The 12709-nt window shown below is 43.3% G+C and overlaps 1 protein-coding gene across 4 annotated transcripts; it reads left to right on the plus strand.

Moving 5' to 3' along the window:
- The first annotated feature begins 256 nt into the window (after positions 1 to 256).
- On the plus strand, positions 257 to 11091 carry trim37 (tripartite motif containing 37). Of its 4 annotated transcripts, XM_077592683.1 has the most exons (25): positions 257 to 434; positions 1024 to 1095; positions 1164 to 1265; positions 1364 to 1404; positions 1492 to 1608; positions 2239 to 2326; positions 2402 to 2524; positions 2903 to 3026; positions 3208 to 3275; positions 3872 to 3996; positions 4850 to 4900; positions 4993 to 5074; positions 5163 to 5239; positions 5320 to 5499; positions 5572 to 5686; positions 6443 to 6616; positions 6685 to 6818; positions 6899 to 6981; positions 8462 to 8689; positions 9123 to 9368; positions 9474 to 9596; positions 9941 to 10079; positions 10137 to 10243; positions 10308 to 10424; positions 10514 to 11091. In XM_077592683.1, the coding sequence occupies exons 2-25, from the start codon at positions 1075 to 1077 to the stop codon at positions 10546 to 10548; spliced, it is 2700 nt and encodes an 899-aa protein (XP_077448809.1). In that variant the 5' UTR covers positions 257 to 434; positions 1024 to 1074; the 3' UTR covers positions 10549 to 11091. The 4 variants fall into 4 exon arrangements, with proteins under 4 accessions (XP_077448809.1, XP_077448806.1, XP_077448805.1 ...); XM_077592680.1 differs by having other exon boundaries at positions 257 to 470; positions 9941 to 10243; XM_077592679.1 differs by having other exon boundaries at positions 9941 to 10243.
- Positions 11092 to 12709: the final 1618 nt, after the last annotated feature.

Genomic DNA, 12709 nt, shown 5'->3' on the forward strand with positions numbered 1-12709 from the left:
TACAAAAACAATACGAATATTTGCATTAATTTCAATTATGAACATGCCAGAAAAGACAACCACAGGTTAAAATTGATAATTGAAAACGATAAGATTTTCAATGACATCTGAACTTCGTTGAACTGTAAGAATTGACACAAGATGGCGGTAGCGTCCCCATTTACTACACAACCGTTTGATAAAAGCGAAGAAGAAAATGCCGTGCTGTTATTGGAAATTGCTACAGAAAGGGGTGGGCTTAATCCACCATCGTTTCCAATACAATCGTATCTCCTTCCATTCGGTGGTCAAACCGTACAAAGCATCCGTTCATGCCAATTTCTCGTTTTATGGGCAACATTTTGTGGAAAATGTGGACGTCAGATGCCGCCTGCATCGTTCGTCAAAACAAGATCATGTAGTTTACCTGTTCTACTTGACGTCGTTTAATCCAGGTGGGACGAAAATTCTTCTTTACGACGATATCTTTGGTAGGTGAGCGACAGGAGCTAACGTAAAGAAGACGCTAGTTAGCCTTTTGCATTATTAACCCCTCGTCAGCATCTCATATTTCAAAGATTGCTTTTATGTCCAATGGGTCCTTTCTTTGCATATTATCGTATGAGGAGTGCACCCACAAATGCTTTTATTTTTAACTGACAATAAGGCATTCATCGTTTAGCCTCTCACCAGCCAAATCATTAGGAGCACCTGCTAAATTTGTCAACATGTACTTAAAAGAAGAGAAGGTATAGATTGTTTATTTAAACATCACTTCTTAATAGTGCTTTGTTAGTCGTCCTCACAATTGTGAGGTAATCGATCGAATTCCTGCAGCAAATGAAAGGAAGGACTTTGGCTCAATTTTTTGCATTACAACGAAATGTAATAATGGGCTGCAGTCTTTCAATATATCTTTACCAATTACTACTTGCGTTATAATTGTTAGATAAGTATTGGACACGTCCGTATTTTCTATATTCTGATCTGTACTCAATAGGAAGTTCACCTGGTGTCAAAAAATGTTTCTTCTTTCAATTGTAGGTGACAATTTCTCTGCCAAGTGCACTCGATAACGAATTCAAACTGGCAGAAATGGACGAACAAAGTGTGGAGGTTAGTGTCTCGATGCACAATTCCTCCTCGGAGTGCTTAAAATGCTCTCTTTGTATTTTTCTGAACAGAGCATCGCTGAAGTGTTCCGCTGCTTCATTTGCATGGAGAAGTTGAGGGACGCTCGCCTCTGCCCGCACTGCTCCAAGCTCTGCTGCTTTAGCTGCATACGCGTAAGTAATACAAAAAAGCCCATAATTTGAGCCACTCATCATTCACGTCGGGTGTATTATTAACGCTAATGTAATATGTCATGCATTTTAATTCACAGCGCTGGCTGACGGAGCAGCGAGCGCAATGCCCACACTGTCGGTAAGACCACCAAAGTTGACATTTTCTTGGAAAGAAAGCCAACTTTTTCCAGAGTCATATCTCAGTTGTTTGTGTGCGCGTACGCAGAGCTCCACTCCAGCTGAGGGAGCTGGTCAACTGTCGGTGGGCGGAGGAGGTAACGCAACAACTGGACACGCTGCAACTATGCAGCCTCAGTAAGCAAGAAGATAACGACAAAGACAAGTAAGATCCTTCCCCAGTACAATATTACCTCTAATTACGAAATTAATTCGGTCCAGGAAAGAGTTCGTAAGTGTAGCCGCATTTACATGTAAATTCTTAAATTCGTTCCACGGTCCTGCATATTCTACCAACTAAACAGTTTAATAATGAGTCAACCAATCTTCTATGAACGATGTGTAAAATGCACAAAATATATTATTTATTTAATTTTTTTAAAGTTCATAAAAATGTGAAAATCCACACTGAAACTTGCAAGAGGAAGCCAATCAATCCTAGGTAGGCTGATTGGACACTCTAAATTGCCCCTTGGAATGAGTGTGAGTGTGAATGGTTGTTTGTCTCCTTGTGCCCTGCGATTGGCTGGCCACCAATTCAGGGTGTCCTCCACCTCTGGCCCGAAGTCAGCTGGGATGGGCTCCAGCACCCCCCCGCGACCCTAGTGAGGATAAAGCGGTTCAGAAAATGAGCTGAGGTAGTTAGACATAATGAGGGTGATCCTACTTCGCGGCCATGTCTCGTCTGCATTAACCGCAATATTTGAGGGATTACTGTACATCTTTTTGATAAAATCATAATAAGTGGTGCCTGTAGGTGGTGGTAGTTACTCAAATTTCTGACATTTTCCTGCAGATGTGAGAACCATCACGAGAAGCTGAGTGTCTTCTGTTGGACGTGTAAGAAGTGCATCTGCCACCAGTGCGCTCTGTGGGGGGGCATGGTAACCAAATCAGCCATTTTACTGCTAGGCCCGCTCTCCTCTCCAGTGTTATGATGATGTATTCTTTGCGTGCAGCACGGCGGCCACACGTTCAAGCCCCTTGTGGAGATCTACGAGCAGCATGTGACCAAAGTGAAGGATGAGGTGGCCAGGCTGCGCCGACGTCTCTTGGAGCTCATCAGCCTGGTGCAGGAAGTGGTGAGCCGTGTTCCAGTTCCCTCTAAGATGAACCCTTTTTGGGGCACTGATTTAACTCATTGGCTGCCAATTCGTTTTGACCGGAAGGGGGAAATGAGCATTTCCAGCCAGTTCTCCATGGTGAAATAAATAGGAGCGAGTGAGTTAATGTCCACATGCAGAAGGGATAAACAGAAAATATCTAAAAAGGAATCATCTTAATTTAAGTTGTAACAATTGTGTTTAGTCACTTTAGTACCATAAATCTGCATTTTTTTTGTGTGAATTATAAGCCAAACTAGAAAATAGCAACTTTGTGTGGACACGCCTAAGAATTAGGACAAAGAATAATGTTGGTGTCACGCACTAGATGGCGCTGAGGTGTCGCTGTTGTGTCAGGAAAGGAACGTGGAGGCGGTGCGGGGGGCCAAGGACGAGCGGGTCAGGGAGATCCGCAACGCAGTGGAGATGATGATCGCTCGTCTGGACAGCCAGCTCAAGAACAAACTCATCACCCTCATGGGTAGGTCGTGCTCGACACGCAACAGAAAGTCGATGAAAATTAAGACCTTTCCATCGCTACGCACAATATGAAATATTCATCCGGCCGCACCAAACACAAGCTCACACATGCATCAGAGCCTTCTATTTATATGTGTGAGTGCTCTGAAAATAGAAACACTTTCCTTCTCCTCCGTCATCAGGCCAGAAGACATCCTTGACCCAGGAGACAGAGCTGCTAGAATCCATTTTGCAGGAGGTGGAGCATCAGGTTGGAGACTTACCTTCTCTTAATGGCAATAATTTCAAACGCTGCAAATGAAGGCTTAAAATAAAAACAATCTTCAGAAGTTGGAATGAGATAGGAATTTACTCAAATCAATTTTTTATAACATACCGTATTTTCACGACTATAAGGCGCACCACATTATAAGGCGCACCCTCAATGAATGACTTTTTTTCCATATATAAATCACACTTGATTATAAGGCGCCCTGTCTATTTTGGAGAAAATTTAAGACTTAAGTGCGCCTTATAGTCGGGAAAATACAGTATTTGGACTTTTTATGGTGGAGCATTATCTTGTTTAAAATTTCCAGATTGTTCAGAAATTGCAGTAGTTTGGGTTTTTACACCTATGTGCTATTTTTTTGGTCCTCCAATGAATGAATACTTTGGAATCCTTTTTAAAATTCCTGTTGAAATTTACCCGAAATTTTAGTTTAGTGTCCGCTCTAGTGGAAGTCATACATCCATGTGTACTAGTGCTTCTCTACTTTTGGCCCAATGTCAGCAGCCAAAAATTAATGACTGAATATATTTCAGCAATATTTTAACTCCAAATAATTTTGTGAACCTGTGTGGCAGCTCCACTCGTGCAGTAAGAGTGAGCTGATCTCCAAGAGTCCGGAGATCCTGCTCATGTTCCAGCAGGTCCACAGGAAGCCCATGCAGTCCTTCGTCACGACCCCCGTGCCGCCAGACTTCACCAGGTGCTTGAAGCCCGCCTCCCACAAACCCAGCCATTGTGTATTCTATCAAGTTTATAGTCCTTTGCCACAGATTTTGCAATTAACACAGGTATGACGTCTCACCGTCAATAGCGGCCAATGAGTTTGTAATTTTAGCAAAAACTGCGGTGAGCTGAAATACTCTAGTTTTCATCCCTCTTTTTTAGTTAAATGTACAGCGTGACAGTGTAATTCCTCTGTCACCATATTGTAATCTACAGTCAAATAACATCCAAAATAAGGGATGTCTCCCATCAGAAATTGGAGCCAATCATAACAATTTTAGCATGAAAGAAAATTTTTTGGATTGGACGTCTATATCTGCCAATGGCAGTGAAACATCACTCAAAAACAGCATTGCCAGATGAAAAGGATTTGATGTCTTTAACTGTCAATGGACTGACGGCTGCAAACGATAGAATACAAAAATATAGTATGAATATTATATAGTATATCATAATGTGTATATATTCACACAACTGGAACAAAGTTTGCAGAACAACAAGAAAGTCTCTGGTGAGAGCAAATGAAATGTAATCCAAAATAATTAAGCAATTTGTGTGCAATCTCATTTTTGGTAGCGGTACAACTGATCGTTAAAATCAACTGACTCAGACTCGTCAGCAGTAGTATGTAATTGGGACATCTCTACTCCAAATAAATAGGAGACAGAAATTTATCAAAACTGATCGGAGGGGGGGGGGGTAATTTACAACTATAGCAACGTGCAAAAAGGGATTACTTGTATGGAATACATGTTTCAAGTAATGTCCAGTGTGAGAAGTGAAGCCAGTGGGTACTTATATTTGTGTTTGGGACTTTTTCCCTATTTCAGTGAGCTTGTTCCTGCCTATGACTCCAGCACTTTTGTATTAGTCAACTTCAGGTATGTTCATCAACACCCCGACAGCAGCCCTAGTTCATACAATATGTGTACAACCCACTTAGTGGAGGTCATTCTAACGCGCATGTTCTTAGCACCCTGAGGCAGCGGGCTGACCCAGTTTATAGCCCTCCCCTCCAAATATCTGGACTCTGTTGGAGGCTCAAAGTCTACCCGGTGAGAATTCAAGTTGATTTTAGAGTTCTTCCAAGCTTTTTGTTTATTGTTTATCACAGGAGAAATACATCACGTTTTGTTCTTTCAGGATGGTAATGGTGTGGTTCGTGGAAACTACCTGTCCGTGTTTCTGGAGCTGTCCGCAGGACTCCCTGAAACGTCAAAGTAGGTCGCTTCTAATATGGGCTCGGTCAGAATCCTCTCTTCTCCAGTGACGCGGGGTGGTCTCGCTTCCTTCCACCTAGGTACGAGTACCGCGTTGAAATGGTCCACCAGGCCTCCAGCGACCTGAGCAAGAACATCATCCGAGAGTTTGCCTCTGACTTTGAGGTGGGCGAGTGCTGGGGCTACAACCGCTTCTTTCGGCTGGACCTCCTGGCCAGCGAGGGATACTTGAACACGCAGACGGACACGCTGGTGCTGCGGTACGCGTATCGGCGGCGTTACAGTGAGCGAGTAGGTTCCAGAAGCGGGTCTTCAATGAGTGCTTTGTTCAGATACCAGGTGCGATCGCCCACCTTCTTCCAGAAGTGCAGAGACCAATACTGGTACATCGGCCAGCTGGAAGCAGCTCAGAGTGGCTACATCCAGCAGATCAACAACCTCAAAGAGGTGGCTAAAGGAATTAGAGGGCTTTTACATTTCAAATATTCCACAAACAAAATACTAAAACGGGCAGTCTGGGTAAATGGATTTTTAAAAAGAAAATACGGGAAAAGAATGATGGAAAATATTTCTTTAAATACTAGATAAGTCTGGTGCATAAATTTTTCTCGTGTCCACTTCGTGTCCAAATTAAATCTCAAATATAAGTTAAAATGACATTTTAATTGAATTTGTTTCATTTCTGTCTTGTCGCTGTGGCAACGTGTGCTACGTTAAATATACTCATTCAATTATGAATTTTAATCGACGGGCGTCCCACAACTTGCGTGGAATTCTATTTCCTTAACCATTCATTTTCAGTTGATAAGAAAGCAATGAATGTATATGCAGTTTGTAGTAGTGCACATTTATGCCTTTTTTTTAATCAAATAGTTAGCCCCAAATGTATCTCTCTAAGTCATGTAACCATTTAAGCATATAATCATAATTATTTAATAATGAAATTTCTCAGTTTCTTTTTTTGTCAGCTTCTACACCTAAGAAAAAGAATATTGAGTATATTTTGTCAACTATTACTGTGATTACGCCAAAAAATTTAAACACCCTATAAGTATTAGATTTAAAAATATAGCCTAGTTTGTCTGATTATTAATGAATATTTAGTGGACAACTAGAAAAGTACAGACTTATTTTTCCCAGAATTTCAAAGCCACGCTGTCTGTCTTCCAATTCTGAAATGTCCCACACATGTTGTTTCCCCAGCGGTTGGCCTTCGAGCTGTTCCGTCACCGCTCCTCGCCCCCCGAGCCCAGGCCGGCTACTTCGGAACGGGACCCCCGCGCGGTCAAGAGTGATGGGGACATTCAGACCACACTCAGCGATGGCAAAAAGGCCGGCGACGCCGACGACGGACGGACCTCGCGCGATGACTCCAACGTAGCAACTGCGCGACCCGTCCCCATCACTCGTCGAAACGGGACGTGACGGAACCGCTTCCGTTTCAGGACCTGTCCGACGGGGACCTGGAGGTGGACTGCCTCACCGAGGAGGAAGTGAACCCGCTGGATGGAAGCAGCACTTCGGGGAGCTCCACCGCCACCAGCAACACCGAAGAGAACGACATTGATGAAGAGACCATGTGAGAAGCAGTGAAAATTCCGATGTTTAAGGACCCATTTGTTCGGTTGGTATATCGAATTTTCTCTCTCGCTACTTAAGGTCTGGTGAGAACGACGTGGACTTCATTGGAAACCTGGAGACGGAGGAAGGAGAGCTCCCTGAGGACTTTGATGAAGGTGAAGGTACAGGGCCTAGTTAGGCATGTCAATCCATTCTTTCAAATCACGTGGCTCTTAAAAATAAACGGGAAAATCTGTGGGAGGGGTGGCTAGCGAACGAACGAATGAATGTTATCAGTCTAGCCCCGTCAATGGCAGACGAGGAATTAAAAATCAGCACTATTGAACCAAAATTTAATTATTCATTTATTTGCCAGCAGCCATCTCACTTTTAATACAGACCCAATGCCAACAATTGCAGCAACTCTAAAATGTACAGAGAGAAAAAAAACTATTTCCATTGCAAATGTTTTATTTATTTTTAAACAATATATGCATTTATGCATAACACACTCACTGCCCATACTCTTGATAATTAAAAAAAAAATCTTAAATTATAATTTCATATCGCTGGTGAGCTGTTTTCATTTTCAATAATTATGGATCAGTAGTTTTAAAAAAAATGCTCATTGTCTTTTCTTTTAGTAACATCCAATTCTTTAATTCAGGTGAAAAATGATGACAGTAGGATTTAAAACCAGTTCTGAACATATATATGCCTAAATCTGTGGATGTGTACTGTTGGATCCCTCGGTAGATGGTGACTCATAGACTCTGCCGTCTCTTTATCGTCTTATTTTCGGGAGCCGGAGTCAAACAAAAGCAGTCATGTTGTTTGCATTTTTAGCGCTGGCTGGCTGGCAGGGACAAAAGGCCCCTTCACTCATCAGCTGACTCGTGTTGGTGTGGAAGGCATGGAGAGTATGAGTCACAGTTGTTCCAATAGCTGGACACTGAACCAATATAGAAACACTTGTCATTGTACAATTGAAAGGCACATTTATATAATGGAAGTTGTTTGAACTCTCGACTACAAGAACTTAGAATTTAGTGCATTACCTGAAAAAGAACTTTACGTTTTATGTCTCTTTTTAGAATTTTTGTGGGATAGAAAAGATAAAGAAAAAGGCATAATACTACATATCTTCACGTTGCATAATATGTATGATGCAGTGCGGCAATTTTTTTTATGAGTTGTAACTAAATATTACGTGACGTTAAGAAATGACTAGAGCCTCATGAGATGCTCTCAATTTCCTCATTTTAACAGACAGCGAAGCACTACGTAAAGTTTGTAACCACTGTAGCTAGCTAGCTAGAATTGGCTATATTCAATCTCATAATATTGTCACTTGAATCTTCTAATGCAGAGGTCGAGAACTTATGGCTCACAAGCCAGATATATCTCTTGATGAACGCATATGGCGCGCCACTAACTTGTAAGCAAAAATGTTGATATTACGTAACATTACGATTTTCTCGTAATATTATCTTCACTTGAATTTTGTGGTATGTAGGCCATTTTTTTCGTTTCTTCATGTCACCCTAATACTCATAGAAAGGGAAGATAAATCAGATTAGGGTGTGGCAGGGCAGTGTTCTCATGTTTTTGCTGTCTTATTGCTTTCAATAGTTGAGTTATTAAATATTCATTTCTTTTTAGGTGGTTCCAGCTCCTGCTTGCGTGCGTCACTCCTCAGTTCCGCTATCAGCCGTGTCTGCGGGAGAGGCGGGGCTTCTTCCGCTGCCGGTGCAGCCGGCGGAAGCAGCAGCTTTCTGGACATGGACCCAGTCATCCTCATCCATCTGCTGGATCTGAAGGAACACGACAACGTGGAGTCCTTGTGGGGGCTTCAGCCTCGCCCGCCGGAGTCCATTCTCCACAGCCAAGGTACACCGATTACTATCCGGAATCCCCCACGATATCGTGTGTGAAAGTCATGCATTAAAACGTTACGAGGTTAAAGTTATAACTTTACAAGCTTAAAGTATAAAATTATTATTTTTTTAAATGGCATTCATCAATATTCTGTGAACCAGAAGTCATTTTGTTTTATGGGCTGAGACTTAAAATGTAGTGTGTATATCCGTATATGTAAGCATATATGTTATATTAGGAAAAAAGTTGTGATATGACGAGACTAAAGCCGTTATATTACTTTATTTTACCTTACTTGAACCGGAAGTTGTTCAGGGGATGTCAATTTTTGGAGACCTGAAGTTCAGTGTGAACACAAAACAGTGTTTGGCAATGTTTTTGTGCGACAAAATGCGTACGGTCTGCTTGTAGCATGAGATTTACCCAAGTGCCGTATCCCCTCCAGCCGGTGTATCTTCAAGGAAAGAGCGGGAGCGCCGTCCCCAAGTGGTACGTCGCTCCGCCCCGGATTCGGCGGTCCTCGTGCGACTCAAGGCCCAGATGGCCGAGGTACGCAGCAAAATGTCCGACATCAAGAACCATGCGCCGGAGCCCCGCGCCACCGGAGAACCTAGACCCGGCCCGTCGGTGATCTCGCACCGCGTCGAGCCACCGGAGCCGTCCGCCGGTCGCTCCAGGCTGTACCGCCCAGGTGAATGAACATAAAATCAGGGTTAAGTCTAAAATTGACTAATGTTGCCAAAGCCTCAAAACATTTCCCATCCTCGTTGATGTCTTATGTTCAAAACCTTTCCAGGCCAGAAATGCCTGTCGTCTGTCCTGGAGGGCGGCGACGCTTCCGGGGGATGTCAGAGGGGTTCGGATCGAACGGAGAAGGATGGCGTGGAAGTCGGCCCGAATCTCAAAGAAGCTGTAGACGGTCGGTAGATGATAACATGGCTTGGTTTATTTGTTTTGTCGCCCTCCCATTTTAAATGGATGCCATTGGTTCTTACGCAACGTCAGCCAATGAGTTCATTAGTCTGTGCCATTGGCGTTCAATCTATTTAAAGTGGGAGGGTGACAATGAATGAATGTTTTTTTCATTGGCTGCCATCCCTCTCACTTCAAATGGATTCAGACGTCTAGCGTTCTCACTGGCAGCCAGTGAGTCAGTGGCAATGATGGTGTTTATCACCTGTGGACGTCCAATCCATTTGACGTGGCAGGTCTCCCAGATCAAATGGATTTGACAATAAATAGGCTACATTTTGTGTCTTTCAGGAGGAACAAAGCCGACGGAGGGTGCTCAGTTGCCAACAGAGCAGTCGTCCTCAAAGCGTCAGGCGTGCACAGCGTCAGCTCGCAGGGACGACATCTTCTCCCTGGTCGGATCCAGTTACGCAGCAGTGAGGACGCTGGGGTACGGCTCTTCGACTCGGATCGAAACGAGGGGGTCGGAATTTTCCCACCTTTGCAGCTCGGCTACGTTGGACTCCGAAAACGAGAGCTCCGGAAGCTCGCGTCATGGCTCGCGAGAGGCGTCGTCTTCACAGGCGCAGTCCGGTGAAGGTCAATTTGCTTCAGGTAGGTTTTCGTAGCAGCGGTAAAACGTACTTTTTCCGTTGACGCGGAAACGCCCCCCTCGCAGAGCCCCCGGCGTCCGTTCTGGCTGCGCCGCCGACAAGCAGCGAGAGCGACAGCGAGGACGAGAACGCTCTCCTCGCCGCCAGCTCGCGTTACGACAGCCAAACTCCGCCTTGCACGGGTAACCGTCGCCGCAACATCCAATATGAAGGCTAGCACGCTAACGAGAAAAATGCATTGTCATTTGTCTTTTTATTTTTGTGCCGCCAGGGGAGTCGCTGTCTGAAGACATGACGGACAGGTGATGGATCCGCCCCCACAGTAGGAAAAAAAACTCTTTATAAACAAGGAAAACATTTCTAAGGCGTTTTCGGTAGTAGAGCAAGTCAACGTCCACTTGACTGCATGATTTCAATTTGAAGACATAGAAAGATGTCACTAACATTCCATTTTTTTTTCTCCCCACCGTTTATCAACACGCTTTAAAGATCTTTGGGCAGGGTTGCCGTGGAAACTGTCTTCCGCTGCATTAACACGCTTAGCGCAACTCATTTTGCACTGGAACGGAAAATGAAGATGTTAAGCACGTTCGGGCTGCTAGAAAAACTTTTTTCCATACTTGACTAGCGGGCATTCCCCTTTCTGCACTTTCTTAAGTCGTTAACCTAATGCGGTACGTGTCCACCCGACATTTCAGTGAATTTATTTTGGAATGGAGCCGAGAGAACAACGTTTTACATTTTCACATTATCTTAAGACTTTTGTTTTGAGTGTTCCTGCAATGCACTGGCCGTCTTTAATGTTGTCTACTTTTGTTTTACACCTAATAAAGTTTCATCAATGTTAAACTGCCCCGTGAACTATCTACGGACCGCTGCCTAGTTTTAATTGGCCCCTGAAAAATGATCCTATAATCAAAATTTTGAGTGTAACATTTGGCATTTCTATCTTTTCAGGTTAAGAAAAGCCATTTACTTCAAAAGAAAAGGCATTTTGTGTGTAACCAAATGCTTGGTTGGACTCAGTCACCGAACACAGTGCAGTGTGCCTTCAAAAATTAGGACTAGGTACCAAAAAATTCAAGAAAAGGGCTGGAATGTGGGTTTCCACACTTGCTCTTCTAACACTCTTCCGAGGACTATGCAGCATCACGTCTGATCTTTTAAACTAAGCAGGGTCGGGCCTGGTTTGTACTTGGATGGGAGACTGCCTGGGAATAACAGGTGTTGTAAGTAAGCACTTATGTTACCAAGGAGAATTAGCTCAGTAGTTAGAGCATCAGCCTCACATCTCTGCTGTCCTGGGCACTTTAAAAGTAAGTCCCCTCTGTAACTTAAGAATTTACAGCACCTAATATTCCAATGCCAGGATTTGAACTGAGGACATCTGAGGTGTGAGGCTGACACTCTAACTACTGAGCTAATTCCTCCTGGTAACGTAAGAGCTTACTTACAGCACCTGGTATATTCCCAGGCGTACGTGTAGTCTAGACTTTCCAATAATGACAAAGTAAAGTGTGGCCAAATTTGTGGCCTAGAGGTTCGTTCACCTGGCATGGATGTGGGAGGCTGGGGTTTGAATCCCAGTTGGGAAACATTTTCCCTTAGTTGTTTCTATATATTTGTAGTCAAGACCTTCCAATAATGACAAAGTAAAGTGTGGCTTCTTCATGGCCTAGAGGTTTGTTCACCTGACTCCCATGTGGGAAACGACAGTGTATAGTAAGGCTTTTTTCTTAAAAACGACATAGTAAAGTAAGGCTTTATTCTTAAAAAAACAACAGTGTATAGTAAGGCTTTTTTTCTTCAAAAAACGACATAGTGTAGTAAGGCTTTTTTTCTTAAAGGTTTTTTCCACGACAACGCACTCGTAAACGGAACAAACAAATTTAAATTAACTTGGATTAATATATACAGACACTCAAACATACGTTTAATGTAACTTTACACAAAACTGAATTCTAATTTCTGACTTCTGATTCTTCTCCTTCTAGTTGTTGCTGTGGTCCAGTGGCAAAAACATTGGGTCAGAACTTGAGGTGGCAATCAGGAGCTTCAGAACTTCAGGTGGACTCAAGTTCAAATCTGGAGTGAGTTCAATTCCACTCTTTGCAATTCTCAAATTGTTTATTGAGGTAATGAAAATGATAAATATAATTTCCAATCACATCATTTCAGAAGTCACTGTGGTCCAGTGGCAAGGACAATGGGTCAGAACTCAATTTAGTGGATCTGACTCCCGTGTGGGAGACTGGGGTTCGAATCCCGGTGTCGTTTGACTGATCACGACACTATGTAGTTCAGTAAATGAGTAATCCTTTTTTCATTAAAATAAACACTTAGTCATTTTTTTCAGCAAAACAATTTGTTCCGGTCAGCCTTCGGCTGACCGGAAGACAGTTGGGGGAGGGGGGTTCCTGGTGGCGTTCGACAGTCGGCCTTCGGCCGACTGCCGACGCCATGCAGT

The sequence above is a fragment of the Stigmatopora argus genome, chromosome 22, assembly GCF_051989625.1.
Source record: "Stigmatopora argus isolate UIUO_Sarg chromosome 22, RoL_Sarg_1.0, whole genome shotgun sequence".
Lineage (NCBI taxonomy): Eukaryota > Metazoa > Chordata > Actinopteri > Syngnathiformes > Syngnathidae > Stigmatopora > Stigmatopora argus.

What these genes read in the sequence shown, in the direction of transcription:
- trim37 (XM_077592680.1), top strand. Translation starts at nt 1,075, where the DNA reads ATGGACGAACAAAGTGTGGAG. An exon ending in GGACTTTGATGAAGGTGAAG is followed by an intron (nt 6,982 to 8,461) that starts GTACAGGGCCTA and finishes ATTTCTTTTTAG; the next exon opens with GTGGTTCCAGCTCCTGCTTG. An exon ending in GTCCATTCTCCACAGCCAAG is followed by an intron (nt 8,690 to 9,122) that starts GTACACCGATTA and finishes TATCCCCTCCAG; the next exon opens with CCGGTGTATCTTCAAGGAAA.